A 27,791-nucleotide genomic window follows, 5' to 3' on the forward strand; every position below is an offset into this window, starting at 1 on the left:
TGAGCTCAGCATTTAAATTTCAGCCTGCAGTTTTAAGGCAAACATATATTAATAACAACGGATTCCTGCTCCCCTCCCTAAGAACATAATTTGGAAAATTTTATTAATAACAAAATAACAGTTGGAAAAAACCTTAGAAATCATTTAGTAACAACACTTCAATTACAGACAAGGTTAAGAAGTAACTTGCTTGGAGGCAAGTACAAAATTAGCAGCAGAATTAGAACTGAAACCGGCATCTTCCAACTCCAGACATCAGAGAAGATCCAACCATCAGTAGAACAAGCAGAAAGCTGCATAGCCACAAGGCTAACAGCCTAACATTCCCTTCAGGATTTCAACTTCAACAAGCAAACGAAACACCACTATCACTGTAGAAAATCAGTAATTAGATGTTCTTTAAATAACTAGTTTCTAAGGGAAGCATAAAGGCTGTATTCGTTTATCTTCCTATGAACACAAATTATTATCTATAGTAATATGTGTTGACTAGATTGCAAGCTCCATGAACGCAGGGACTGTGTCTACACAATCCAGTACACAAAAAGTACTGAAGACAGGGAACAAGACAAAGTCCATGCCCTCTCGGTGCTTAAATATTTTCAGAAAATACTTATTATTTTTCAGAAAGCACTTATTATGAGCCAGACACTGTTCTAAGTCCTTTCCAAAGATGGGTACTATTATTATCTCCCTTGTGCAGATGAAGAAACCAAGGCACAGAAATATTAAGTAACCTGCTAAAGTCACAACCGGATCTTTCCTCAAATTTCTTTTTTTTTTTTTTTTGAGACAGAGTTTTGCTCTTGTTGCCCAGGCTGCAGTGCAATGCCATGATCTCGGCTCACTGCAACCTCTGCCTCCCGGGTTCAAGCGATTCTCCTGCCTTAGCCTCCCATGTAGCTGGCATCACAGGTGTGCGTTACCACACCTGGCTAATCTTGTATTTTTAGGAGAGATGGGGTTTCTCCATGTTGGTCAGGCTGGTGTCGAACTCCCGACCTCAGGTGATCCACCCACCTCGGCCTCCCAAAGTGCTGGGATTACAGATGTGAGCCACCGTGCCCGGCCCATCCCTCAAATTTCTAAGAATAAAAGTCCTGCCGTGGATAAACAGTGTCACAAATTATTTTTTGAGATGGTGTCTCACTCTGTCGCTCAGGGTGGAGTGTAGTGGCATGATTGCAGCTCACTGCAACCTCTGCCTCCCAGGTTCAAGCGATTCTCCTGCCTCAGCCACCCGAGGAGCTGAGATTATAGGTGTGCAACACCATACCCAGCTAATTTTTGTATTTATAGTAGAGATAGGGTTTCACCATGTTGGCCAACCTGGTCTCGAACTCCGGATCTCAGGTAATCCGCCCGCCTTGGCCTCCCAAAGTGCTGGGATTACAGTCGTGAGCCACCGTGCCTGGCCCAACATATTCCTTTATAATTACATCACAATATTTATTTTTTTATGTTTTAACACTATTGTCCACCTTTGCCCAACACACCTGCCCCTGACACTTAATTCTATTCTAAAAATGTAAAATCATGGTAAAATGCTATGATTTTTAAAAAACTACAGCTAAATTGTACAGCATTTCATTTGACCAACAAGTATTACACTGCTCACAGTAATGATGCCTAAGATGTTCACAATTGCATCACACTTGTACACAGTTGTACATTATGATTATAAACATTTCATGTTTCAAAATCCAAACATTAAGTATAAAAACTATTTCACTATAAAATAATCTGCCATACTGCTACAGTTGTTTGTTTTTTAAATTCTTAAATCTCTGGAGACCTTCTACACAGAGCAATACTGTACATATTACCTCTGAACTAAGTTGAAGCAGCTTTCTGATATCAACATCAACTCTTATTCAGACAGTCAAGAACAGAATGGGCATCAGGCAGACAGTCTGATTAAATACACCTGTCTTTCTATATGAACTACTTAAGAATAAATCTAGTGAAAGATGTCCAAAGACCTCTAATAATCTTTTTAAAGCAAACTTAAATAAATACATAAGTTTATGAACTGGCACACTAAATTATAAAGATGTCAATTTTCCCCAAACCCATTTACTAATTCAATATAATCACAAGCCCAATAAGTTTGTGAGAGAGAGCAAGAGAAAGAAATGATTAATTATTATAAAACTTTTTATACACAAATTTAAAGAACCCAGGATAACCAAGACAATCTTGAGAGAGAGAAAAAAAAAAGGAGGTTGAAAGAATTACACTACCAGATATTAAGACTTACTGTAAAGTTTATTACTTCCTGGCAGAAGGACAGAACAATGAAACAAAATAGGGCACTACAGATACTTAAAGGTAGCTTTGAACAGCGGCAAATATGGAGTTTTCTTTTTCAATAAATAGGGCTGAGTTAGTTGAATATCCACATTTAAAAAACAAATCTTAACTCCCATTTGTACACCATACACGAAAATAAATTCCAAGTGATTGTAGATCAAATATGAAAGGTAAAACAATAAAGCCACTAAAAGGTAACACAGGAGATTATCTTCATGACCTTGGAATAAAGATCTCTTAAGGCAACAGAGAGCACAAACACTAGAGGAAAAGATTTATAAATTAGGTTACTTTAAAGTTAGTAACTTTTCTTCATTAAAAGAAGCCATTTAAGGCCGGGCGCGGTGGCTCAAGCCTGTAATCCCAGCACTTTGGGAGGCCGAGACGGGCGGATCACGAGGTCAGGAGATCGAGACCAACCTGGCTAACACAGTGAAACCCTGTCTCTACTAAAAATACAAAAAAACTAGCCGGGCGAGGTGGCGGGCGCCTGTAGTCCCAGTCACTTAGGAGGCTGAGGCAGGAGAATGGCGTAAACTCGGGAGGCAGAGGTTGCAGTGAGCTGAGATCCGGCCATTGCACTCCAGCCCGGGCAACAGAGCAAGACTCCGTCTCAAAAAAAAAAAAAAAAAAAAAAAAGAAGCCATTTAAGAGTGAAATGGTAGACCACAAAATGTCAGACATTTGCAATACATATATCTAACAACGGACTCACATTCAAAATATATATGAAGAACTACAAATAAATAACCCAACATAAAAACTGGCAAAGGGTCTTGAACAGGCACTTTATAATAAAAAGGTAATAAAAATGGCAATACATAGATGAAAAAAATGCTCAATCTCATTTGCCATCAGGGAAATGCTAATTAAAACCATAACAGGCCAGGCGCAGCGGCTCAAGCCTGTAATCCCAGCACTTTGGGAGGCCGAGACAGGCGGATCACGAGGTCAGGAGATCGAGACCATCTTGGTTAACACGGTGAAACCCTATCTCTACTAAAAAATACAAAAAACTAGCCAGGCGAGGTGGCGGGCGCCTGTAGTCCCAGCTACTCGGGAGGCTGAGGCAGGAGAATGGCATAAACCTGGGAGGCGGAGCTTGCAGTGAGCTGAGATCCCGCCACTGCACTCCAGCCTGGGCGACAGAGCGAGATTCCGTCTCAAAAAAAAAAAAAAAAAAACCATGACAAATTACTACATACCCACAAGAATCACTGCAGTGTAAAAGAGGTAATACCAAATATCGGGGAGAAGGTGAAATAACTTTGCCCATCAACAGCAGAATGGATAAATTGTGGTATAGTCATTCAATGGAATACTACTTGGCTATGAAATGAACAATCTATCTACAATCTCACAAATGTAATGTTAAGCAGAAGCAGCCAGGAGTACATACTACAGGATTCCTTTGATATGAAATTCAAGAATAGGCAAAACTCATTTATAGTGATTGTTCAGAAAAAGAGTTAACACAGCAGACCTGAGGCTGCTGTCCTTAGAAAGGCCTGTTTGTTAAGGACCTTGGGCTGGTATCCGGGAACTCGGTTGGTAAACGGAAATAAAACTTTTCCTAACTGATAATGCAGCTCAATGTGCCTAGACTGTTTGTTCAAACAACATGATTTATGCTGAACACCTGTCATCCCTTCTAGGAATCTGGAATTTTATTATATGCCAGGCAGAGGCTGCCTATGTGATCAGGCCCCAGTGAAAACCTTGGACACTAGGTCTCTAACTGTCTTCTCTCCACAGAAACACGGCACATGTGTTGCTACATTTCCACCACTGGGGAAAAATGGGCTCTGGGTGACCCCTCATGGGAAGGAGAGAGTATAGGAAAGCCTATACATGAATTCCTTCAGACTGTGCCTGTGTCTTTTTCCCTTATGATCCAGATGTGTATCCTTACTACAATGCTGCAATAAATCTTCACTGTGAGTACAACCATATACTGAGTCCTGTAAGACCTTCTAGTGAATCTTTGACTATGGGGTGGTCTGGCCCTGCCTCAACACAGTGATGAAATAGTAGACACATTTGGGGAGGGTAACAACTGGTAGTGAGCACAAAAGAGGCTACTGAGGTGCTGTTTATGTTCTATATCTCAAACAATAATAAAGCTTCCATTCATTCTCCCTCTTTCCCCCAAAACCTAACTAATTCAAGGTATGTGAAGTCACAGTGGCTACCACTGGGGAGAATGGGATAATGGCTGGGAGGACCTTGGAGCAGAGGAAGTTTGGGATGCTAGTAATACTGTATTTTTTTAAATTCCCGGTGAAATGTTCGTGACTATGTTACTCTAAATATCCAACATGATGTACAGTTACCACCTGTGATCTTCTGTGCATATGTTTTTCAGGTTCTTTTTCTTTTGAGAGAGAGAGAGAGAGAGACAGAAGCTCACTCCATTGCCCAGGCTGGAATACAATGGTGCAATCTCAGCTCACTACAGCCTCCACCTCCTGGGTTCAAGCGATTCTCACACCTCAGTCTCCCAAGTAGGTGGGACTACAGGCATGCACCACCACGCCCAGCTAATTTTTTGTATTATTTGTAGAGATGGGGTTTCACCATGTTGCCCAGGCTAGGCTCAAACTCCTGGGTGAAGTGATCGTCCTGCCTCGGCCTCCCAAAGTGCTAGAATTACAGGCATGAGTCACCGCACGTAGCTCTTCTGTGTATACGTTTTTACACGAATACAATTATAAAAATTATATATGACCGGGAGGCTGAGGCAGGAGAATCGCTTGAACCCGAGAAGCGGAGGTTGCAGTAAGCCCAGATCGCGCCACTACACTCCAGCCTGGCAAGAGAGCGAGACTCCGTCTTAAAAAAAAAAAAAAAAAAAAAAAAAAAAAATATATATATATATATATATAAAACCACAATAAGTCTTTTCACATGTGTATTATGAACATGTATACATATTTATATACATATATACCCACTTATATAATTGTCTCAAATTTTTACCAATGCCTCCCCTTTCCCAGCTCTCACTGTCACTGTTCTGTTCCCTATACTCCAGATTCTGTAGACTTTCCCTTAGCACAGTGGAATGACTCCCCAAATCCATTTGCTTCTCTCCATTAATAACACCCTGGTTCAAGCTACCACAATTTTTTACCTGGTCTACTAGTATCTCTTCCAAACTGGTCATCTGCCCTTCTCTAACCCCTTCTCCATGATGCAGAGTATTTTTTAAAGCCACTTTGGGAATGTCTCTTCCGTGCTTAAGCTTTTAGTGGCTTCTCATTACTCTCAGGATAGACAGTTGTGTTCACTTCTATCCTGGGGCCTTCCCAGTGCTGTTTACTTAGCCTACTACATTCTTCTTGCTGCTTTTTATACACTTCCTATGCACAGTTAACTATGACTCAGCCTTCAGATCTTAGCTCAAATGTCATTTCTTGAGGGAAACTTTTCCTGATTCCCAAGTGTACACGTATGTGGGTATATGTGTATGAAAACGTATGCACCCAGAAAACTCTAGGTATTTAAGACTTTCCACCTCTCCATATATAATATCTGAATTCCCTACATTTATCTTACTATATTATTCTCACAGTGTAAACATGCCCTAATGTCTCCCATCTTTAAAACTCTCTTAACCCTGACCCTCTTTATAGCAAAACTTGTTAAAGCATCCATTTGGACTGCATCCAATTATCTTGCTGTACTGTCTCCTTAATCAATGCCAAGGAGGCTCGTGCTCTATCCCTTTTCCACTGAAACTGCTCAAGACAATTACTAATGACCCCATTCTGCCAAATCCAATGGTAACTTTTCTGTACAGATTTTATTTCACTTTTAACTTTTCTTTTTTTTTTTTTAGGTGGAGTCTTGCTCTTGTTGCTCAGGCTGGAGTGCAGTGGCATAACCTCGGCTCTCTGCAACCTCTGCCTCCTGGGTTAAAGCTATTCTCTTGCATCAGCCTCCTGAGAAGCAGGGATTACAGGCACCCGCCACCATGCCCGGCTAATTTTTGTACTTTTAGTAGAGTCGGGGTTTCACCATATTGGCCAGGCTGGTCTTGAACCCCTGACCTCAGGTGATCCACCCGCTTCAGCCTCCCAAAGTGTTGGGATTACAGGCGTGAGCCACCGTGCCTGGCCTATCTTTTATTTCATTTTTAAAGTAATGAGAGAAGGTGTCATTATGTTGCCCAGGTGGGTCTCAAACGCCCGGGCTCAAGTGATCTTCCCACCTCAACCTCCCAAAGCGCTGGGATTACAGGTGTGAGCCACTGCACGCAGCCACTTTCTGTACACACCTTAAACACATTCAGCACTAGTCAACCATCACTGACCACTTCTTTGTTTTGTTTTTAATGTTTTTCCCTCAATGGTTTCCTACTAATGCAGCACTTCTAAAAGTGTATTCCAAGGAATCCTGGTCAAATAATTGTTCCTTTAAAAAAAAAAAAAAAAGAGGGCCTCAATCTGTCACCCAGGCTGTAGCACACTGGTGCAATCATAGCTCATTGTAAGTTCAAACTCCTAGGTTTAAGCCATCCTCTTGCCTCGGCCTCTCAAAGTGCTGGAATTACAGGCATGAGTGACCATGCCCAGTCAGAACTGTTCCATTAAAAAAAAAAGGACTGGGCATGGTGGCTCATAGTACCAGCACTTTGAGAGGTCAAGGCAAGCGGATCACTTGAGCCTAGGAGTTCAAGACCAGCCTGGACAATATAGGGAGACCTTGTTTCTACAAAAAATTTAAAAATTAGTCAAGTGTGGTGGCGTGCACCTACGGTCCCCAGCTACTTGGGAGGCCCAGATGGGAGGACTGTTTGAGCCTGGGAGATGGAGACTGCAGTGAGCAATGATTGTGCCCCTGCACTCCAGCCTGGGCGACAGAATAAGAACCTGTCTCCAAAAAAAACAAAACAAAAACAAACAAACAAACAAACAAAACACAAGGTTCCATGGTCAAATAAGTTTGGATAATACATATTTTATCCCGTCCTACTCTTAAGGTTTTAGACATTCCTGTAGGGCCTTTAAAAAAGTTAGCTAACCTCTCTGTACCTACTTTGGTCATCTGTAAAGCAAGGACTACCTCAAAATTTACTGCAAGGGTAACATGAAATAATGTATATATAACAGAGAAGTATATAACAGAGCAGTGTCTGTCACAAAGAACACAGTATATAAATACTGTTCCAGCCAGGGAAACATGGTGAAATCCTGTCTCTACAAAAAATACAAAAATTAGCCAGGCAAGGTGGTATGTACCTGCAGTCCCAGCTACTTGGGAGCATAAGGCAGGAGAACTGCTTGAGCGCAGGAGGCAGAGGTTGCAATGAGTGGAGATCGTGTCATTGCACTTTAGCCTGGGTGACAGCGAGACACTGTCTCAAAAAAAAAAAAAAAAAGGAAAAAAAAAAGAAGTACTATTATTACAACTCACAGCATTGTTTGAAAGATTAAATGAGTTGATATGAAAGTACTTTAGGCTGGGCATGGTCTCACACCTGTTATCCTACCACTTTGGAAGGCTGAACAAGGGGGGGCTGCTTCAGCTCAGGAGTCCAAGACCCGCCTGGGCAACGTGGTGAGACCCTGTCTCTACAAAAAATTTTTTAAAAAAATTAGCCAGGGGTTGTGGCGGGCACCTATAGTCCCAGGTACTTGGGTGGCTGAGGCTGGAAGATCACTTGAGCCCAGGAGGTTAAGGCTGCAGTGAGCCATGAGCCATGCTCCTGCCACTGCACTCCAGCCTGAGTGACAGAGCAAGACTCCTCAAAAAAAAAAAAAAAAAAAAAAAAAAAAGTTTGAAATTTGCTGCTCACATTTTAGAGCAACAATTCTCAAACTTCATAGTCCCCAGATTCCTCTGCACTATTACATTGTTGAGGACTCCAAAGTCCTTTTGTTTATGTGGATTTTACCTAACAACATTTATCAGAGAAATTTTTTAAATATTCATTAATTCATTAAAATACCAACCTTATGTTAACATAAATAACGTTTTAATAAAAAATTACGTTTTCCAAAACAAAAACATCTAGTGAGAAAAATTACACTGCTTCATTTTTGCAAATCTCTTCCGTCCAGCTTAACAGAACACAGCTAGATTCTCACATCTGCTTCTGTATTTAATCTATTGCTATATGCTGTTTTGGTTGAAATATATGAAGAAAATCTAGCCTCATTATGATATGCAGTTAAAAAGGTTATTACAATACTCCTCTTTTTTCCATGTAATTGTGAATTCTCCACAAGTGGTAGTTTCTTCAAGATTAGTTGAAATGTGAAATCTGAGACCAGACCAATGAGCTTTTTCATGCCCTAGTACATAAAAAATCCCATAGTCTATCTTGCACTTCAAATAGATCTTTTATCCATGTATGTCTCTGTAAAACCATAAATTGGTCATTTGGAAAATATTAGTTCAGTGAGTTATACATACCATATAAATGTTAACGCAATTAATTATACAATATGTAGAAAAAACCCACATCAGTATCATCAGTGATCTCATCAGAAGAGTCTTCAAGTATTAGAGAGCTGCCAAGCTCACAGTGGCAATAAATTTTCCAAAATTCTAATTTCAACTTGAATGCTCAAATTATCAGTTGTTCTCCTTGAAGTGGCAGGCTTGTTTATTTCTGAGAAAATGTCTATCAAACACCCAGATCTGAATAATCATATTTAGAAAATTCTAGAAGACACAATACACAATTTATCAAAGTAATGATGCCAACATGTTATGTAGCACTCCAAATATTCCACTGTCCACTCCTGAGAGACCGAATATGAAAAACAGAAACAATATCAGTGTTATTATGAAAATAGTTTTGACATTGTGGACTCCCTGAAAAGGTCTTGGGGGCTGCTATGGTCTAAATGTCTGCATCCCCTCAAAATTCATATTGAAACAATCCCCAGTGCAGTGGTGTTGGGAGGTGGCACATCTGGGAGGTGACTTAGGTCATGAAGGGGAAGCCTTATTTGCCCCTTCCACCATGTGAGAACACAACAAGAAGGTACCATCTAAGAAGCCGAGAGTGAGCCCTCACCAGATGCCAAATCTGCTGATGACTTCATCTTGGACTTCCCAGCTTCCAGAACTATATGAAACAAATTTCTGTTGTTTAAAAATCACCCAGTCTAAGGTATTTTGCTAGAGCAGCCCAAATAGGCACCCTCCTGAGTCCCCAGAAAACCACTGATTTTACATTTCACAAAGTAGAGTACATCAACTCTCAATCAGCCTTGATTAAACTGCCAGAAGAACCTTGGAAGCCCTCACCCATCTTGGGTGAGTTAGTACTAGCTGCCTGAGAGGAAGGAGAGAGCTTCAACGCCCAACTCACTCTAATCAAAGCAATTCATTAGCTCTACCTGCACCTTCTCCTGGTTTAGGAAGAGCTCCACTGTGAGCTGCCTCAAAGTGGCAAGCCTTGGCATTAGGCAAGCCACCCTGCTGGAGCAATCAAGATTTAGGCAGTTGTTTTTTGTTTGTTTGTTTTTACTTAAACCCTGTCACTGACCTAAGCTGGATTGATTATTTCACTTTTTTAAAAAAGAAGCATATTAATGCCACTTTTTCTAAAACAGTAAGAACTATTATGGTATGTAAATTCCACACCATACACTTTATTAATTACACTCTTGAAGTTTAAATTATTTCTAAATAGCTGTTTCTAAAAGCATGCATGGGATTTATAACTGATGACTGAGAAATGTACTGTTTTAATAGCATTAAATATATTCATCTTTACTGTTAGTTAACAATGCTAGCATTTGAAGACTAGATTGGCAATGTTACCTTTTATCAACCTTCCCTACAACCTGTTTACGGAAGAAAAGGTGTGGGTGGGGTTTAGAACTAATAACCCTAAAAACACTGTTATTAATTCAGTAACACCTATGGAAACTACTTCTTTGTTATAAATAACTCTGGGCACAGTGAAAAGGAAACTATCAAATACAGTAGAACTTGAAATCATGTAGTACAAGGAGGTCTCATTTGGATAAAAAGACTTTGAACATATTACGTTAAGCCAGACATAAAAGGAGAAATATTGTATGATTCTACCTATAGGAGGAACCTAGAACAGGCAAATTTATAAAGACTGAAAGTGGATTTGAGGTTACCAAAGGCTGGAAGGGCAGGGGAATGGGAGGTTATTGCCTAATGGTTACAGTTTTTGTTTGGGATAATGAAAAAGTTTTGGAAATAGTGGAGAAGACTGCACAACACTGTGAATGTAATTAATGCCACTGAATTGCACATTTAAAGATTAAAATAGCAAATTTTGTTGCATGTATTTTACCAAAATTTTAAAAATTAATGTACATACCCCAAGTCGTACACTTTACATGGGTGAACTATATGTGAATTGTATCTCAATAAACATCTTTTTAAAAAGAAATTCATGATTTGGTCTTGAAGCATTCAAAGGAGTCTAACACTGAAAAGGGCACAGACTTAGCGTGATCCTGGGGACAAAACTAGGACCTCTTGCCGGGCGCGGTGGCTCACGCCTGTAATCCCAGCACTTTGGGAGGCCGAGACGGGCGGATCACGAGGTCAGGAGATCGAGACCATCCTGGCTAACACGGTGAAACCCCATCTCTACTAAAAATACAAAAAATTAGCCGGGCGTAGTGGCGGGCGCCTGTAGTCCCAGCTACTTGGGAGGCTGAGGCAGGAGAATGGCGAGAACCCGAGAGGCGGAGCTTGTAGTGAGCCGAGATCGCGCCACCGCACTCCAGCCTGGGCGACTGAGCAAGACTCCGTCTCAAAAAAAAAAAAAACAAAAAAACCCAAAAAAAACCCTAGGACCTCCAAGGCCTCAATTACAGGAGGCAGATGTCCACTCAATACAGGGAAGAAACAACAGCCAAAGTTGTCCAGGATCATCAGGTGTCTTCTCACAAAAGGGAGGACTGTCATTAGAGGTGTTTTAGCCAAGGCAGAGATGCCCATCTGTCAGGAACGCACAGGGCCTATAAAGGTCCATAAACACCTTTGTCTTTGAATGCTAAATTGTGTCTATGTTTGTTTTTGTTTTTTTCAGGTAAGAGTCCTTATGTTAGATTCTCAAAAGGATAATAACCCTAAAAATGACTAAAAGTCACTATTATTGAGAAAATTCCAGTATTTCAAGTGAGATTTCACTAGATCTAAAAACTTCTTTCAAATCTGAAACTGTAACCCCCTATAGACCATATTTCCCTTAAGGAGTATAGTAAAAACAGGATTCACAACATATTAACACAAATGACCTGTGGTCCCGAACTGACTAGGGGTGCCCTCATTATGGAAGTGAAATAAATCTGTAAGAATGTCTTTGGACTAAAATTTGGGAAAAAGGAAGATAATGCATAATGGGGCAAGGCCAAGTCAGACTAAGATGCTCCTCTCCTCTGTTCCCATGGAACCCAACAGCTACTCCTCACTCTACTGAGTGAGTTCTTTCCCATGTCTCAGAACTTAAAACACTGGGAATGCCCCCACAACTCAATCCTCAGATCCACTCTTTGCTCACTCCTTAGATAACCTTAACCCGTACCATGGCTTTAAATACCCTCTATCAACTGAGAACACCCATATTTACAATTTCCAGTCTGAAAGTCTCTGAATTTCAGACTTGTATATCCTACTGTCTCTTCAAGACATCTATTTTCTTTGAGGTGAAATTCTCATAACATAAAATTAACCATTTTAAAGTAAAAAACTGTATGGCAATTAATACATTCATCATGTTCTGCAACCATCACCACCACCTAATTCTAAAACATTTTCATCACCTCAAAAGGAAACCCTGTATGTCTAGTATCCAGAATATATAAAATACTCTTACAATTCAGCAACAAAAAGACAACCCAAATTTAAAATAGGCAAAGGACTTCTTTCTTTACATAAAAGATACGAATGGCTAAAAAGCACATGAAAAGATGCTGAACATCGCTCATTATTAGAGAAGTTCAAATCAAAACCACACCCTTTCCCCCAGCCCCAGGCAACCACTGATACGCTTTCTGTCTCTCTGGATTTACTTATTCTGGATATTTCATATAATAGAATCATACAACATATAAGCTTTTGTATGTGGCTTCTTTCACTTAGCATAATGTTTCTGAGGTTCACCCATACCGTAGCATGTACTGGCACTTCATTCCTTTTCAGGGCTAATATTTCATTGTATTGATATACATTTTGTTTATCCATTCATGCACTGATAAACATGGCTTGTTTCTACCTTTTGATTATTGCGAATAGTGCTGCTATGAATGTGTGTACATTTGGTTTTTTTGAATATCAGTTTGCAATTCTTTTGGATGTACGCCTAGGAATGGAATTGCTGGGACACACGGTAATTCTACGTCTAACTGCCACTTGTGGTTTTGATTTGAACTTCTCTAATAATGAGTGATGTTCAGCATCTTTTCATGTGCTTTTTGGCCATCTGTATCTTTTGTTTAAAGAAAGAAGTCCTTTGCTTATTTTAAAATTGGGTTGTCTTTTTGTTGCTGAATTGAAAGAGTTCATTATATATTCTGTATACTAGACCCCAAAATAATTTGCAAGTACCTTCTTCCATTCTTTTCACTTTGTTGGTAACGTCCTTTGATACACAAAAGTTTCAATTTGATGAAGTCCAATTAGTCTATTTTTCTTTTTACTGCATGTATTTTGGTGTCATATCTAAGATTGTGGTGCCAGCCAGGCACGGTGGCTCACGCCTGTAATCCCAGCACTTTGGGAGGCCAAGGTGGGCAGATCACCTGAGGTCAGGAGTTGGAGACCAGCCTGGCCAACATGGCGAAACTCCGTCTCTACTAAAAAAAATTTAAAAATTAGCCAGGCATGGTGGTGGGCACCTGTAATTCCAGCTACTTGGGAGGCTGACTGAGTAGAATTGCTTGAACGCCGCTGGCGGAGGTTTCAGTGAGCTGAGACCGTGCCACTGCACTCCAGCCTGGGCAACAGAGTGAGACTCTGTCTCAAAAAAACAAAAAACAAACAAGAATGTGCTGCCAAATCTAAAGTCATGAAGATTTAGCTGTATTTTTTTCCTAAAAGTTTAATGATACAGCTCTTATGTTCAGGCCTTTGATCTAAATAAAAGTATAGGCCACTTGGAGTTCATTTCTGTATATGGTATGAAGAAAGACGTCTATTCTTTTTTTCTTGAGACGGATCTTGCTCTGTCACCCAGACTGGAGCGCAGTGGCACGATCTCGGCTCATTGCAACCTCTGCCTCCCGGGTTCAAGCAATTCCCATGTCTTAGCCTCCTGAGTAGCTAGCTGGACAGGCATGTATCACCATGCTTAGCAAATTTTTCTATTTTTTAATAGAGACAGGATTTCGCTATGTTGGCCATGCTGGTCTCGAACTCCTGACCTCAAGTGATCTGCCTGCTTCGGCCTCCCAAAGTGCTGGGATTACAGGTGTGAGCCACTGTGCCCGGCCTAGACATCTATTCTTGAATGTCTATCAGGCCTCTCAAACCCAAACTTTTAGTATTCCCCTACCAAACCTGCTCTTCCCAGTGTTCCCTATCTCAGCAAATGGTCGCGTTAAAAATCTTGAAGTCGGCTGGGTGTGGTGGCTCAGAGCCTGTTCTAGCACTTTGGGAGACTGAGACAGGAGGATTGCTTGAAGCCAGGAGTTCAAGACCAACCTGATCTACATAGGTTTTTAAAATCTTGAAGTCGCCTTGAGTTCTCTTTTTCTTTTACAATCTACCTCCAAACCATTAGCAAATCCTGTGGGCTTCACCTTCAAACCATATCTCAAATTTACCACCTCCTCCTCTACTAATCTGGATTATTCCAACAGCCTTTTAACTGGTCTTCCGGCTTTCACCTTTCACCCCACAATCTAACGAGCAGCCACTGATCCTGTTAAAATTTAAGTCTCTGCTCTAAACCCTTCAATGACTTCCTATTTCACTCAGAATAAAAACCATAGTGCCTTCCAAGACCTACAAGGTCCTACCTAAAGAATTTGCCCCTACCATACACACACCTTTCTGGTCTCATCTCACTTCTCTCTCAGTCCCTCTCCCTGGACTCCTGGCTGCCCTGTCTTTGCCTTCTTTGGAATGCTGCTGCCCAAGTTATCTCCATAGCTGGCCCCTTCACCTAGTCTTTGCTCAAATTCACCTTCATAGTGAGGCCTTCTCTAATCACTGTATTAAAAATAGCAATTGTGCATCCCTTGATACTACTTATTCCCCTACCCTCTAACCTTTATTTTTCTCCACAGTATTTATCATCATCCGACACACTATGTATTTCACTTGTTTATTCCCCCCCCATTAGAATAATCTTCATGAGAGCAAAGACTTCGATTTGTTCATCTGTAACCCCCACCGCTCACAACAAGTAGACCTTCAATAATTAATTGAACTAATTAATAAATAATACACATTATAATCGCCCGTTGCTGTACCTGTTCCCTTAACGGACTGAGAGCTTTCTGCAAGCAGTGACATCCTTATTCACCTGTGAACTCCCAGCACCTAACATTTGCGCTCGGCACATAGGCACTGATTTTAAATGAATGAACCAACAAGACAGGTCTATGAACCATGTCAGCCTTTCAAACACAGTCCCTATGCTATCATTCCCTAAATATAAGTCAGTGTGTGGGGGTTATCCGAAAGAAGAGGTTCCAATACCAACTCCCACGCCCTCACGCGTACACCCTCTGTTATCCCTACAACAACCAAGTGAGAAAATGAGTAACGGTGACAGCCATAAAATGAACCCTGAACCGTGCAATGACAAGTCCGAAGGAGAGAGCAGTTGTGACAAGATAAAAGAAGGTAGCGAGACTCAAAACAGAAACACTGTCCCGGGGGTGGTGGCAAGGAGACGGAAGGGCCCCAATGGCCACAACCATAGAGTCCTGCTCTCTTTTGACAGCTAAGGAAACTAACGCCCAGAGAGGAAAGCGACTCGCCCGAGGTCACACAGCAAGTGAGCCACGGCGAGAACCCACAGCATCCCGCGTCCGCGCGCCGCCCCAGCTCCCTCGTGTTTGGGGTGGTGCCCTGCGCGCAGAGCCCCCACCAGCGCACGTGTTCCGAGGTCCCCGGACGCCCGTCTTCCCACGGCTTGGGGCCGGCTCCCCATCTCGGTCCAACGCTGGGGTCGACGGCAGTGCGCTGCGCCCCCCTCCTGCACCCCTCTCAGCCAGCCCAGGGGCCCGCCCGCGGCCGGCGGCTGGCAGCGTTCACCGCGGAGGTGGGCCTGGGCCGTCCGCTCCGTGCCCGCCGCTTACCTGGCCGGGTCCCGCGGGAACCTGAAGAAGGCCAAGTCGGACTGCGTGCTCTTCCGCGTGCAGTTGGGGGCAGCGCAGAAGTTCGGCATCGTCGCCCGCCCGCCGGCCGGCCCAGCCCTCCCCTCCCCGCCTCCTCAGGGCAGTCCGCCCGCCCGTCGGGGCCGAGGAGGGGAGCCAGGCCGGCCGGCCGGCTCGGCAGGGCCGACGCGCGGGGGAGGGGCGGGCGGGCGAGAAGCCGCGAGGGCCAGGAGGGGTGCCGCGGTCCGAGGCCGGGCTGGGGACGCGGCTCCACAGTGCTGTGAGCGGCCGGGAGGATTTACCGCCGCCGCCGCCGCTGGTGCACCTCCCGCCCGCCCGAGACGCTGCCGCCTCCTTCCCACAATGCACCCTGACGCCCGGGGGTGCCCTCTCTTCCCTCAGCCTTCCTCCCCCGCCCCTCCTTTCCGCCTTCTCCGCAGGCGGGCACGCGCAAGGAAGCGCGCCTGCCGGGGTGTGGCAAGGCGGAGGCGGGACCTGGCGCGCGCTGCCGCAGTGCGACTGCGCACAGTCTAATCCGCGGAGGGGAGAGAATTGCGCATGCGCGCCTGTCTCCCGGGACTCTAGAGCAGGCGATACCCTGGCTCCTCCGGTAGGTTTGGCGTGCGCGGGTTTCTGCAGATCTAGGGCGAACTTGCACATTACATCACCGATGCATCTCTTCTTGCTTGCTTAATTTGCCAACACTTAGGCCTTTCTTGCAGAATTCGCCATATACTCCTTAAGGGCCGCGGAATCGGAGCAACCTTGTTGACTGATTGATTGGCAAACTCTCGGCAGATGTGCGTGCACTGGTTGGATGCAGTGGTTGTAGGCGATTTAATTTTTCCCAGCTTTGCAGCGACTGTTGGCCCTGTTAGCTTCCCAGAACGGATCTCCCCAGCCTCAACTGCAAGCTGAGGGACAAAAATTCATAAAAGCAATTACTCTTTCCCGGCGAGGCTTCTAGAAGGGCAAGAACAGCGATATAATTACACCTGCAGGCCTATAAAGATTGATCTGTCCGTTTTTCCCTTACAGTCGTGGCCTGTTAACGTTCCTGTGTTTTTCAGTGCCAGAATGAGTGACCGCTATTTAGAACAAAGGATCAGTATCAAATTTTGCGTGAAATTGAACAAGTCTGCAAGTGAGACCCACCATCTTTTAAAAGAAGCTTATGGGGAAGAAGTCATGTCAAGGGCCAGAGTTTTTGACTGGCACAAAAGGTTTAAAGAAGGACGGGAAGATGTTCGAGATGATGCCAGAAGTGGGCGTCCGGTCACCCACCGAACAGATGACAATATCCAGAAGGTCAAGGACTTGGTTTGTTCAAACAGGCAGTTAACCGTGAGGATGATGGCCGAAGAGTTAAATTTAGACAAAGAAACTGTTAGGCTCATTTTGAAAGAAAACTTGAACATGAGGAAGGTTTCTGCAAAAGTTATTTCGGGTGTTTTGAAGGGTGAGCCTAAACCACGAAAACTTGACTTCCAGTCCAATCTTTCAAAGGAAAGTAGGAAAAAAAGCTCATGTTTAAGGAAAAAGGTAACAGGTTCTGAAACATGGAGTTATCTCCAGGGTGAGGCTGATGGGGAAATGCCCCTGTCCGTATCCCATCCCAGAGTCCACTACCCTACCAGCCAGCTTCTGCAGGCATCATCTTCAACAAGCCTTCCCCCCAGGGTAGCTGAGGATTGGTTCACCCCATGGTGAGAGGAATGTGAGTTAGCTGAACCAGAACTAGGGTGCTGCCTCACTGTTAGGCACCACCTTTGGCTGCTCACCTATTTTTCAGTCTTCACTACTCCTCCCTATGTACCATGGCCCTCCTCATTACTCTTTGCTGGACTATTGGACCATTTTCCTTGCTGTTCTTCATAACTGAAAAACTTCTGGCTGTTCCCTTCTGGTATTTGCTTGTTCTTGATTTCTTTTGCTCAACAAGGTTGGATTTCTTCTCTGCCCAGACCTTAGCTTGTTGTGGCTGTCCTGTTCCTTTGTTCTTAACATTCTGCCTCAGAGGATCATGCCAGTGAGAAGAGAGGAACAGGAGCTCCTGGAATCTGTATCTCTGTGCCCAGGGAGGCATGCTCTTCTGGGAGGACCCCAAAAGAAGGCTTACAGTTTCAGCCTGCTTCGCAGTCAGGGCCTGAGGTATGGTGCATAATGCAGTGGCATGCTGGTGTTACTGAACAGTGCTGGGCCTAGGGGCTGATCTGGTCCGGATGACTCAGTGGGCGCCCCTTAGGAATCAGGGGTTGGCCACCAATACTGATCTTCTCACAGGCCTGCGTCTCACAGAAGAGCTGGGTTTGTTTCATTCTAGTCCTATGCTTTGGATCTCCACTCATTTGGGTATCTCCTCTGTTGGAAGATGAGTATCTGGTGCTAGAAAATATAAACCCAGGGACCCAGCCCTAGGCTGTGATGTGTGGGGAGGAAGACCAGGTGGCTCTCTAGTCCCTGAATTAAGAGAATCTGCTGCCTACGTGTGGATTCCCACACAGCAGCCTGTTTTTAGTAACTAATGCCTATAGTTTTGAGAACTTGCTGTTTTTAGAACACTGCTGGGCATTGACAATGTGAAAGTTATGAACAAGATCTCCAAGGGCTAATGAGCTTCATGGATGAGATGGTTCTTGAACTGGATCCATGAGGATGGGTGAGACGGGGCTGTGACATTACGGAAAGCTTCCAGGGCAGGTGGAACAGCATGAGGCTTCCAACCTGCATCGGTAGAAAATGACACTGGCCAGACGCAGTGAATCACTCCTGTAATCCCAGCACTTTGGGAGGCTGAGGCAGGCAGATCACGAGGTCAAGAGATTGAGACCATCCTGGCCAACATGGTGAAACCCCGTCTCTACTAAAAATATAAAAATTAGCTGGGCGTGGTGGTGCGTGCCTGTAGTCCCACCTACTCAGGAGGCCGAGGCAGGAGAATCGCTTGAACCCGGAAGGCAGAGGTTGCAGTGAGCCAAGATTGTGCCACTGCACTCCAACCTGGTGACATAGCTAGACTCTGTCTCAAAAAAAAAAAAAAAAGGAAAAATGATGACACTATTGGCTAAAATAACAAAGTTCAAAGAGGAAGATAATGGTGTTGCAGCGGATGAACAATTTGGGATAATTTGCTTCCTCTCCTATGCCTCCAACTCTATGCCAGTTGTTATTAAATTGCTTCCCCTGAGTCTGTGAAGAGGTTTGTAACAACTAATTTGATATTTGATTTTCCATTTGGACTCCGACAAGCAGTTTCTGCAAATTCAAACTCTGTCTCTTCTCTTCCTGCCTCTGCCAGATTTATGGAATGCAACTTTTCCCAAGTGGGTTCCAAATAATACCACATAGACTAGAAACATTCAGTGGGCAGGGGTTTGGTAATAGCGTTTCAGAGAATTGGCCAGTCTCTGTTTTACTCAAGGATTTTTACATATAACAGCTCCTCTTGGACAATATTGCTTGATAGTAGAGGCACAACACTCATTCATCACAGTTACTTTTAGTGCTGTTCTTTCACTTTCTCTACTCACCTCCAAAAATTACAAGTTCTTCATTAACACCTGTTTTTGTTTTGTTTTGTTTTTTGAGACGGAGTCTTGCTCTGCTGCCCAGGCTGGAGTGCAGTGGCACGATCTTGGCTCACTACAACCTCTGCATCTTGGGTTCAAGTGTTTCTCCTGCCTCAGCCTCCCAAGTAGCTGGGATTACAGGTGCACGCTGCTACACCCGGCTATTTTTTTGTATTTTTAGTAGAGGCGGAGTTTCACCATGTTGGCCAGGCTGGTCTCGAACTTCTGACCTCAGGTGATCCACCTGCCTCGTCCTCCCAAAGTGCTAGGATTACAGGCGTGAGCTACTGCGCTGGATCAACACCTGTTAGTTTTGAGGCACTTTGAAAGCTAGACCTTGTCCCATGAAGATGAGATACTGTGTAAGAAAATTCTTTTTTTTTTTTTTTTTTTTTTTTTTTTGAGACGGAGTCTAGCTCTGTCGCCCAGGCTGGAGTGCAGTGGCCGGATCTCAGCTCACTGCAAGCTCCGCCTCCCGGGTTTACGCCATTCTCCTGCCTCAGCCTCCCGAGTAGCTGGGACTACAGGCGCCGCCACCACGCCCGGCTAGTTTTTTGTATTTTTTAGTAGAGACGGGGTTTCACCGTGTTAGCCAGGATGGTCTCGATCTCCTGACCTCGTGATCCGCCCGTCTCGGCCTCCCAAAGTGCTGGGATTACAGGCTTGAGCCACCGCGCCCAGCCAAGAAAATTCTTAAACCAAGCAACAGCTTATAGACCTCCTGCTCCTTAACAGTTTCTAGACATTCCATTTCAGGACCATTAAGTCTTCCTACATCAGATGCACCTCTAGGTTGCCCACAAGCACTTGGCACCAGGGACATGCACTTTAGGAACAAAGTCCCCACCACTAGTTCTTGCAGCTTTGTTGCTGAACCTCATATTAATCCTGCTGAGGCCCACCCAGTGGTAATTGTTACAGATTTATATGCTCCTGGACCCAGGCCAGGATCCTACAACCATATGTACAGGAGTTGTTTCTAACCTGTTATAAAACAGAGGTCCTGAGACAACTTCTGGATTTTATTCCAGTCCTATGAACAGGGCTAGTGTGACCCTGCCAATGATGCTGGACCAAGACCTATGGTGGAGTGTAGAGTACCAGAAGCTATGGTTTAGACACAGCAGCCAGAAGCAGGTAAATAGGAGTGTGAATTCAAATGGTTCCAGTTGGCTATAATGAAAAGGACTTATCCAGAGCAAAACATTCACATTTGGCTGCTCAGAATCTCTAAACCCAAGGGTAGAGCATGATCTAGGCATCCCCAAATAGGAAAGTTCTTATATGAGTACTTCTAATGTGCCGACCCACCAAATCTATTTTATTGCTGATCCACGTTTTGCCCTGGCCTGCACCTTGCTGCCTAGGCCTCTTGAGCTCCTGGTCCGGTAGTCTCACACATCCAGCTATGTGTCTGTCACACCCCAGACTCTTGTCCTTGGCTGTTTTCAGACACCTCTCAGTTTATTCTCCACCATTTTGCTCTTACTCCTCTCTTTCCTTGTTGCTTTGTTTTCTGGTCCTGGGTCACATCTTCAGTAGCTGCTCTTGGTCACTTTGGTGTGCTGATCCTTGAATTGACTTTTGGGTCATGGTTTTCCACTTAACTTACAACTCTTCTCTCTGATTTTTTGGATCCTTCTTTCAGCTCCCTTTATCAGCTGCTGAGTAAGGAAATTTGTCTGCTCCAGCCCTGGCCCCAGGTTGCCTTCCTATCTTCAAGAAGCAGGGTGGGGTGACATGGGGGAATTATTTATTTATTTTGTTTTTTCTAAGGGACATGGGCACCTTAACCACCCTCAGTTGCACTCCCCAGAGGCACCCAGTGTCACCAGTTTCTCAAGGAGGCAATATGGTTACCTCTAAAGTAGCAAGAGTCATGAAACTTTTTCAGAGCTATCACATCCAAAGCCCATTCTCCTAGCAGCTGTATTTTCCCTGGCAGGAGAAGCTCCACCTACCCACAGGAGATCAAGCCTGGCTTTCTGTGGGATGTCAGTAGGAGAGCTGGCCATCTGCAAGCTTTCTGAAGCTTAACACCATCGGTCAATGACTCTGTTCGGCTTTCAGGTTGATCTTTACCCCGCCCCCACGCTCATTCTAATTCAAAGTCCACATGGAATGTTTTATGCCACAGTTGAGAGTCTAAGAGGAATACATGCCTTCCGGGGCAGATCATCCTAACACTGATTTTATACAATTCTCCCCTTCCATCACCCCACCCTACCTTGCTTCATTTGCCCCACTAGTAATGATCAAAAAGAGAAAGAATAAAATGTGCACCAAATCTGTGACTTAGAAAAACTTGTGGAGGGTTCTGCTATCTTCTGAATTCTGATTCTCACTGAGTCCTCATTGAAGTGTTATCATTTGGGGAAGAATGTTTACCTGGGGCCTCCTTCCCAGAACCTTTTTTTCAGATCAATTTTTTCGTCAAAGTCTAGACTTGCCTTTGGAAATGCCTGGATAAATCTGGATGCTAAATGACTTGAGGACACCTGATAAAGGAATGGGGTACTATTGGGAAATTGTCTGTCATTGTATTACAAATGTTGCTCAGCCTCCCTGCTATTTGCAGACATCATCACCAGCGAGTTTCGCTGGGCTCTTTGGCATTGGGTCTCAGCAGGATCCCATGTGACTCAATAAGAGCCTACCTTTACTGCTAAACTGTGTATGTTACCCTGCATTCTCCAATTGCTTCTTCTTCAATCAGCCCACCCAGATTTTACTAGGCGTTTATATCTTTTCCGAGGTAACCATCATGTATTTATGTTCTAGAGTGTCTCCCTTATCAGATCCTTGCAAATACTGTCCTAGTGTATCACCCCTTTCCCAGTATGAATATCTGGAAACAAAAAATCTATAGTGGGGAGCTCCAGTGGGTCCCCTCCAAGGACTCACTTGGGCATAGTCCAGTGGTCAACAGACTTGTGTAAAGGAGTCTTTATGGGCCATATGGTCTCTTTTGCCACTAAACATTTTAGTGCAAAAGCAGACATAGTTAATACAGAAACAGATGAGGACAGCTGTGTTCCAATAAAACTTTATAAGTGGATACTGGAATTTGAATGTTATATAGTTTTTACAAAGTACTATTCTGATTTTTTTAAACCATTGAAAAATGTTAAAAAGAGGCCAGACACGGTGGCTCAGACCTGTAATTCCAGCACTTTGGGAGGCCGAGGTGGGTGGATCACCTGAGGTCAGGAGTTCGAGACCAGCGTGGCTAACATGGTGAAACCTCGTCTCTACTAAAAATATAAAAATTAGCCAGGCGTGGTGGTGTGTGTCTGTAATCCCAGCTACCCGAGAGGCTGAGGCAGGAGAATCGCTTGAACCCGGGAGGCAGAGGCTGCAGTGATCCAAGATCTCACCACTGTACTTTAGCCTGGGCAACAAAGCAAGACTCCATCTCAAAAAAAAAAAAAAAAAAAAAGACGTTCTTAGCTTTTAGGCCATAGAAAAGCAGATGGCAGGATAGATTTGACCCATGGACTATAGTTTGATATAACCCCCAGTCTAGTGTATATAGTGTGTATATAAAAATGACAGATGATTATTTTCTGTCAATGACATTATTAATGCCATATTGATCTGGCAGTATCTAGCAATTTATTATGTAGAAATTGTGGGCCAGCCACGATGGCTCACGTCTGTAATCCTAGCACTTTGGGAGGCTGAGGCGGGCAGATTGCTTGAGGCCAGAAGTTCGAGACCAACCTGGGCCAACGGGGTGAAACCCTGTCCCTACAAAAAAATACAAAAATTAGCCTGGCATGGTGGCACATGGCTGTAGTCCCAGCTACTTGCAGGGCTGAGGTAGGAGGATCACTTGAGCCCAGGAGGTCCAGGCTCCAGTGAGCCATGATTGTGCTACTGCACTACAGCCTGGGTGACAGAGTAAGACGCTGTCTCAAACAAAAAAAAGGAAATTATGGAATATTGGAGAGAATCTGTGTAGCCAGGAGAGTAAACTATAGCTGAATGATTGGCTATTTTACCTTGAAATATTCTGGTTCACAAAATAAATTTTGTGCTGTTTTTGACTAAAAATGATATTATAAAACCACCTATATTATTCCCATGTAAAACATCAAAACCAGTGTTGGCAACACTGGAACTGATGCCAAGCTGCAACCAACAATAATAGAATGAATGGAAGGTAGTCCCAAAAATGATTTGACCATGGGCAGCATTTGAATAAGCTTATGTTATCACCTATTAAAGTGTGTACTATGGAGATGACAAAACTCACTGAAATGTATTTTTTGCATGCTTGCAAATATACATAAGTATTACAGATACATATGTGTATTTGCACCTTGCAACTGGTGCTGAGATGTGTCCTTTTAGGTAAGTGTATTTGTTTTTCCCCTAGAGATCTCTTTATTGTGTCACCTCTATTTAAACTGATTTTCCAAAGTTGTAATAGAATCTCAGTATTGAACAGACCATTACAAGAGTGTCTGATCCAGCCAGTCATGTTTCCTGTGAGTTCAGGAGTAACTAAACCCTACAGCTGCTGAAAGATTGCATCTGAAGAAGATTCTGTGTTAATTCAGTCAACAAACTTTTATTGAGTGGTTGTATGTGCCAGATGCTATCTTGTGTGCTGGGATACAGCAGTGGACAAAATAGACACAGGCCTTGGATTAGATGGTCTGAAATCTAATTATATTACTCTTCACTCTTGCAAAATTTCTATTCCGTGTTTGCACACTAACCCATTGTTAACTGCATACCTGGAAATAGGTATGACCATTGCCACATGCCTTTGTGCTCTGGTCTTGATGCCTTTCCAGCTGCATTAATAATTTGAGGACTGCGTGTTTCATTTAAATTTTATTATCCTTTAGACAGATCTATATTGGTAGAAAAACACACTGGCAATGTTGGAAGTGTAGACTGGCAATGGTTTTCTGAAAAGCAATTTGGCAGTATCTATCAAGAGCTTTAAAAATGTTTAGATCCTCTGATCCTCTAATTCCACTTCTGGGAATCTGTCCTAAAGAAATAGTCTAAAATGTGGGCAAAATCAATGCTTAACAATCTTAAAGTCCACCAGTAGAAAATTGGTTAAGTAAATTACAGTATGACTATCCAGTAGACTGTTGTGCCATCATTATAATTTATGTTTCTGAAGAGTATTTGACAGCATGGCAGAGTGCTTGTAGTGTTAAGTGAAAAGAGTGATATACAAAATTGTATGTATAAATCCAGAAAATGTCTTTTAAAAAGATGGAAAGGATAGGCAAACTGTGGGTAGTTAGATTATGGGTTTTCCTGGTTTTATGCTTTAAAAAAATTTCTCCAGTATGTTATTACTTGTATTATCAGTAAAAATCAATAACATCTAGAGCTGGCAGTGGAGAGATTGAGGCCAGATCACTAGTTTGGTCCCTGAACAATTAACTTGGCTGGGTGGACACAGAGTCTGTATGATCTTGTGTTGGCAGCAAGGCTGGGCCAGAAGCGAAAAGGACCTACCCAGGAGGAGAAGAGACCGTGTGACCATGTGACCATAATCACTACAAAAAAATACAAAGTGTTAAGGGAAGACACCATGTGTGGCATGCTCTTGTGATGTAGTCCTAGGTAGGTAAAAGACCATTTATGAATCAAGTATATTCTGACAAGTGGAAAAGGATATGAATGCTCTCCTAGGTAAAATTAACCTCCTTTGCATTTCATTCTCACGTTCTTACACAAAATGAATTCTTGAGATGGATTTTATAATAGCTGATTCTCTGAAGAATCCCTGAGACTTCGTATGATTCTTTAGTATAGCAGTGACTTTCGATGTGCCAAGTCTACCTCCTCCCATACTGGGACACTCAAGCAACACAGATGTACACTGAAATTTTGGGTATTCTGTACTGAGAATACCGCACACATATCATTAGTCATCTTAATGTTTTAAGTTACCAAACTCTTAAGGTTTGCAAATGTGATTTTGTTAGCATCCAGAACCAGTGTATTTTTTATTTATGTCTGAAAAATAATCATTGTGGGGTTTTAAAATAAAAAATCATGTAGCTAATGCCTAGCCATAGGTGAAATTGTTATGTTGGGAAAATGTGTACTTAATCTTTGCTTTAGTAAAATGATTATTATAAAAATGTTAAATGTCTCCTTAGTGAAATTTTAAACCTCCAAATGAGTACACAAGGTAAATACATATTTTATAGGCCTATAGCTCATATAATTGCCAAGCTGAAAGAGTTCTTTAAGATCTAAGTATAAGTCCTCTGGTCTATAGAATGAGCGAGTGAGGCTTGGGTTTCAGTTCTGGCTTCTTAACTAGCTATGTGACTTTGGGCAGTTCATTTGTACCATCTAAAGTCTTCAGTTAAAAGGGAAATAATACCATCTGTCTCATGGAGTTGTTCATTTTGTTCATTTCAACAATATTTATTGAGTGCTTATCTGTGTATGATGCCATTGTAGACACAATAAACAAGACCCCAAGAAATGTTCCTCCTCATGAGCACACGTTTCAGTGAGGGAGACAGACAAGAAATAAGATAAATTAGTAAAAATATCTATGTTAGATAGTGATTATTAGATGTGAGGCTTACATTAAACAGTGTATATGAGGCACACAGCACAACACCTGGCATGGAGTAAGTGCTCAATAGAGAATAATCTCTTCTGTTTCTTGAGGCGTCCTAACAGCTCCGGAATTACTCTACAACGTGGTGGTAGTCGGTAAGAAGCCTGACTCATAGCTTTCTATCTCTTGCCAGTTAGGGCCTAAACCTGTTTTTGCTTAAGAAGACAAAAGAATTCTTACAGTGGTGTTTTGTACTTCCTGTATGGCAGATTAATCAAGGTGGTGCCTAAACACTGTTGATAAATGACCTTTTCTGGAGCCAGTTGGCAGGAGTCTTTGCCTGGGGCAGGATGGCAGGTGTTAAGTCCACAAAGACAAATGCATAGTGTCGTAGCTATTTAAGCAAAACAGACCAGAAGACCAAAATGGCTGTTTCTCTTAAAGAAAAGATGTGTGCTCTGTGTCCCAGGCCAAACGCTGGAGCACTGAACAAAGTTAGCAGTATTAGAAGGAAACTGCCTACTGCATTATTTATGGGAGACAAGGGCATTGACAGAAAGCCAGGAAAAGGAGAGTTTAATGCTTTGCGGTTTTGATATTTTTGTCCATTGTAGAAAATTTGGAAAGTTTAGAAATGTTTAAAGAAGCAGCCAGGAGTCCACTCCTAGGGTTCGGGTCTTTCATCAGACCCATCTCCTTGCCTCAGCTTCCTCCTTCAAAAACAGCCAGCCAGGCCGGGCACGGTGGCTCATGCCTGTAATCCCAGCGATTTGGGAGGCTGAGGCAGGCAGATCACTTGAGGTAAGGAGTTCGAGACCAACCTGGCCATCATGGTAAAACCCCGTCTCTACTAAAAATACAAAAATTAGCTGGGCGTGGTGGTGCACGCCTGTAATCCCAGCTACTCAGGAGGCTGAGGCAGGAGAATTGCTTGGACCTGGGAGGTGGAGGTTGCAGTGAGCTGAGATCACACCACTGCACTCCAGCCTGGGCGAGAGAGTGAGACTCTGTCTCAAAACAAAAACAAAAACAAAAAACAGCGGTCATTTGCTGAATTCCTTCTTCGAGCCTGGGCCTGCACTAGGCACAGAGTACAGCCCTTGTCCTTGGGCAGTGCCCAGCATTGTGGGTTAGGGAAGGGGCCAGAGGTTGAGAGGAGCACCAATAAAGGATTTCTACCTTAGACTGTCAATTTTTCTCAGAGGACAGAGCTGAGGAACAAACTTTTGTAAAGAATTGGAACAAAAAGTTGTAATCATCAACTGAAGGTGATTGTGAAAATGAGACAGTGGACTGTAAAGGAGCAAAACACAGAACGATGGTAACTGTAGCTCTTCTTATGTAAGAGAGCCTGGAGCTCTGTCCACAAGGATTTAGTGTGTAATATTACCTCTCAGAAGAAACTGGACTTGAGGCTGTGGGCCAGTACCCCTGTACCTCGCATTAAGAACCTAATAAGTGAAAATTCAGGATTACAACCCAAACTCGATGAGGGAATTGGCCCAGGGAGGTTGAATGATTTTCTTGAATCACACATTTAGTTGGTGGCAGAGCCAGGATAATAATGAACGACCTTGAACTTCACTCAATCCGTGAGTTTTTTCTATTACTCCATCGGTAATTATTTCCTTTACTAAAATGTACATTCTTACAGTATCTTTAAAATCATGCTCACCCTCGCATTTAACAAATGATTTACCAACAGTTGGTTTACATACAATGTTTAAGGAACATATTTATAGCATAGAAAGTGGTGCAGAGGGTTTTACCAAATTTCTCTGGGGTGTCCAGGTCCCCTGGTCCTTCCAGAGGTGTGTATTCATAAGTAAATGTTGGCATTCTGTCATCCATTTTTTCCAGATGTTCTTCCCAAGTAGTGTGTTATGTTTTGTGTTTTTAATATGTCTCATATATGTTTTTAAAAATCTGGGCACATAAATCCTAATAAAGCTCTCAACTATCTCCTCTGTGCTGTCTCAGATTTCTGAGTATGCTTATATTCATGACACAGTGTCTGAAGTCATGAATGCTATCACATAATTAGGACTTATATCCCTAAACCCCAGTCTTATGTTTCTA

The 27,791-nt window shown here is 43.1% G+C and overlaps 2 protein-coding genes across 3 annotated transcripts in view; one reads left to right on the forward strand and one right to left on the reverse strand.

Annotated features, from left to right (window-relative positions):
• THAP12 (THAP domain containing 12) overlaps nt 1-15,955 on the reverse strand; it is a 32,031-nt gene extending 16,076 nt beyond the window's left edge. The window contains exon 1 of the mRNA XM_008020198.3: nt 15,570-15,955. Within this exon, the coding sequence (XP_008018389.1) occupies nt 15,570-15,658 (89 nt within the window). The 5' untranslated portion in view covers nt 15,659-15,955. The remainder of the gene's footprint in view (nt 1-15,569) is intronic.
• A 62-nt stretch (nt 15,956-16,017) lies between these two features.
• The window catches only part of GVQW3 (GVQW motif containing 3), a 29,808-nt gene continuing 18,034 nt past the window's right edge, over nt 16,018-27,791 (forward strand). Inside the window, exons 1-2 of one of the 2 annotated variants that reach the window (XM_038005449.2) lie at nt 16,027-16,197; nt 16,310-23,354. In XM_038005449.2, the coding sequence (XP_037861377.1) occupies nt 16,665-17,297 (633 nt within the window). In that variant the 5' untranslated portion in view covers nt 16,027-16,197; nt 16,310-16,664 and the 3' untranslated portion in view covers nt 17,298-23,354. Of the gene's footprint in view, nt 23,355-27,791 lie in introns of those variants that run through there. The other variant, XM_073019555.1, reaches the window with a different exon arrangement.

The sequence above is a fragment of the Chlorocebus sabaeus genome, chromosome 1, assembly GCF_047675955.1.
Source record: "Chlorocebus sabaeus isolate Y175 chromosome 1, mChlSab1.0.hap1, whole genome shotgun sequence".
Taxonomy (NCBI): domain Eukaryota; kingdom Metazoa; phylum Chordata; class Mammalia; order Primates; family Cercopithecidae; genus Chlorocebus; species Chlorocebus sabaeus.